The sequence below is a fragment of the Helobdella robusta genome (genome assembly GCF_000326865.2).
Source record: "Helobdella robusta unplaced genomic scaffold HELROscaffold_95, whole genome shotgun sequence".
In the NCBI taxonomy this organism is placed as follows: Eukaryota; Metazoa; Annelida; class Clitellata; order Rhynchobdellida; family Glossiphoniidae; genus Helobdella; species Helobdella robusta.
This window is the reverse complement of record NW_008705542.1, coordinates 219,767-222,716: the sequence shown is the minus strand read 5'-3', so window position 1 is coordinate 222,716 and position 2,950 is coordinate 219,767. Positions and strand designations below refer to the sequence as shown.

Below are 2,950 nucleotides of genomic sequence, written 5' to 3'. Positions count from 1 at the left end.
CATTCATTTTTAGATTTCTACGTCAGCAATTGCCGGCATTTTTTAGAAACTTTTTCACTTTTGGAACTTCCATTCAAGCAAGAACCACACGCCACACGCCACTTTTCTATGCTCCACCAGCCAGAATTAAAGTACTCTGCATGAGTTTGAAACATACCGGCCCAGGAATATGGGAGACGATTCCACAAGAAATTAAAGATTGTAACACTTTGCATCTTTTTAAAAATAAACTGAAAAATTTTTTAATTACGAAAAGTTCTGTTTTTCAAGGATAATAATGTATATGTATATATATGTATATAAGTGTGTACATATTTCATTAACATTGATACATTTTCTCCTATTGACAATTTTATTTTATCATTGAGAAGCAATTTTGAGCTGCACGGTGGCCGAGCCCACAAGAATTAATTTTCTTTTTTTGGTCTCCGAATCATTCATGCTTTTGTTTTGTTTGATTGAATAAAAGTGATTTGATTTGATACATACATACATACATACATACATACATACATACATACATACATACATACATACATACATACATACATACATACATACATACATACATACATACATACATACATACATACATACATACATACATACATACATACATACATACATACATACATACATACATACACACATACACACATACACACATACATACATACATACATACATTTGAACAACATGCTTCATACGAGGAGTGCGCTGATGAGAAGCAATTATAATTGGCGTTATATAAATACAATATTCGATTTGATTTGATACATACATACATATATACTTGATACGTATAAACGCTTTGGTGATAATAATATTTATGTACGCAATTAAATACGATTATTTCCAAGGACCACTTTGGCTCGGGTGGTCATGGTGATGGCGACAATACCGCTGCTGCTACTACTACTGTTACTGTTACTACTACTATTACTGCTGTTACTACTACTACTACTACTACTACTACTACTACTACTACTACTACTACTACTGCTATTACTACTTCTGGTACTACTACTAATAACAACAACAACAATAATAATAATAATAATAATAATAATAATAATAATAATAATAATAATAATAATAACAATAACAATAATAATAATAATAGTAATAATATAGATATCTATCTATCCATAATATTAATGATATTGATTGATTGATTAATTAATATTTCGATTCCTCTGAAATGGCGTGTCTCAATCGACCCCTAACTGGTGATGGATTGAATGGCGTCTCGTAAAAATAATAAGAGTTATTATTATTATATTTTTATAGTTAATTATAATATAATTTATTATTATTATTATTATTATTATAGCTATAATTTTTTATTAATATAATTATTTTCATTTTTATTGAAAATTGACAACATGACACGGCATGATGTTGACAAACTTTTTGATAAAAAAAAGTTCAATTAAAAATATTTAAACGATAATGGAATTGTGTTTGAGAGAGAGTGAAAGAGAGAAAGAGAGAGAGAGAGAAAGAGAGAGGAAGAGAAAAAAAAGAGAGAGATAAAGAAAAAGAAAGAAAGAGAGAGAGAGAGAGAGAGAGAAAAAGCCGATTTTTTATTAAAAAAATATTGATTGACATTTGTATATGTGTTAAATGACACTCTTTGAAATGTTCGTTAAAATCTTAGGCCGATTCATTCATCCATTCATTCATCATTCGTTCGTTCGTTCGTTTTTTCTTATTTTCATTCTAACGTTCATTCATTCGTTCGTTCATTTATTCATTCAATTTTTATTCTCTTCATCATTGTTTATTTGTTTATTAACACACATACATATTATAGCTAAGTAATATATACGTGATTAATAAATAGGTTAGTAACAACGGTTTCAAGTTTATTCAAGTCAAATTCGATTTTTCCGCCAAAATGCATTCCCGCCAAAATTGCATTCCCGTCAAAAGTAATTCACGATCAAAAATACTTCTGCCCCAAAAAATATTTCACCTAATTCTCGGCGACCTGGGGACAAACTTCCTAGCCGGAGTTGAATGGTCCCTTGTGGGGTTGGCTTCTATGGTCAGTCTGTCGTTGTCGTTGTTGTTGCTATTGTTGTTATTGTTGTTGTTGTCGTCGTTGTTATTGTTGTTGTTATTGTTGTTGTTTTTTTTATTGTTATTTTTCACGTTAATTTCGCTATGTTTGCAGTTGGTCTTTGTATCGCTGAGGTACCTTAAATTTGTCTCAGTGTGGTTGTCGGTGTTAGTAATATTATTTGTTTTATCCTTATCGCCGTTGTTGTTATTATTGTTGTTGTTAATGTTACTATTATTGTTATTACTGTTGTTACTATTATTGTTGTTGTTGCTATTATTCTGTTCAATATTGTAACTGCTCTGGCATCGACTGTTAATCCTAACTAAATTATTATTATTATTATTATTATTGGTGAAGTTATTATTACTATTATTATTATAATTATTAACAACCACGTGCATCGGTATCGAATACTCCGAATACCGATACGTAATACCGAACACTCGCCTCAAACCGATTGCTATAACTCTCTGAAACGCATCTCTAAATTGTCGGTTAAAAATACCGTATATAACCGGATTCATGGTACTATTAACGTAACCGAGCCAGGTGAAAATACCGAATGTGAGATTCGGTACGCACCGACAAAACGCCCCGACGACGTTGACTGTAAAGAAAGGGGCCCAACATATCAGAAACACCCCCATTATAATGCCGAGTGTCACTGCGGCTTTGTGGTCTGACGTTTTGTACTGGCTGCTTGTTGTCGTCGCTGTGGTTAGTGTGGTTAGTGTGTGGTTGTTGTTCGCTACTGCTGTCGCTGTTGTCGTCAGGGGGGCTGATGATGATGACGACTTGTTGGACATTTTTATTTTGATCACGTGTCGTCTGGCGTATTGATGGAGCCGGAAGTAGATGAGCGTCATGGCGATGCACGGGATG

The 2,950-nt window shown here is 32.5% G+C and overlaps 1 protein-coding gene across 1 annotated transcript in view; it reads right to left on the bottom strand.

Annotated features, from left to right (window-relative positions):
- Positions 1-2,523: 2,523 nt before the first annotated feature.
- HELRODRAFT_91097 (hypothetical protein) overlaps positions 2,524-2,950 on the bottom strand; it is a gene marked incomplete at both ends in the record, with an annotated part of 2,222 nt that continues 1,795 nt past the window's right edge. Inside the window, one exon of the mRNA XM_009033623.1 lies at positions 2,524-2,950. This exon is cut by the window's right edge and continues 50 nt beyond it. Coding sequence (XP_009031871.1) covers positions 2,524-2,950 — 427 coding nt within the window.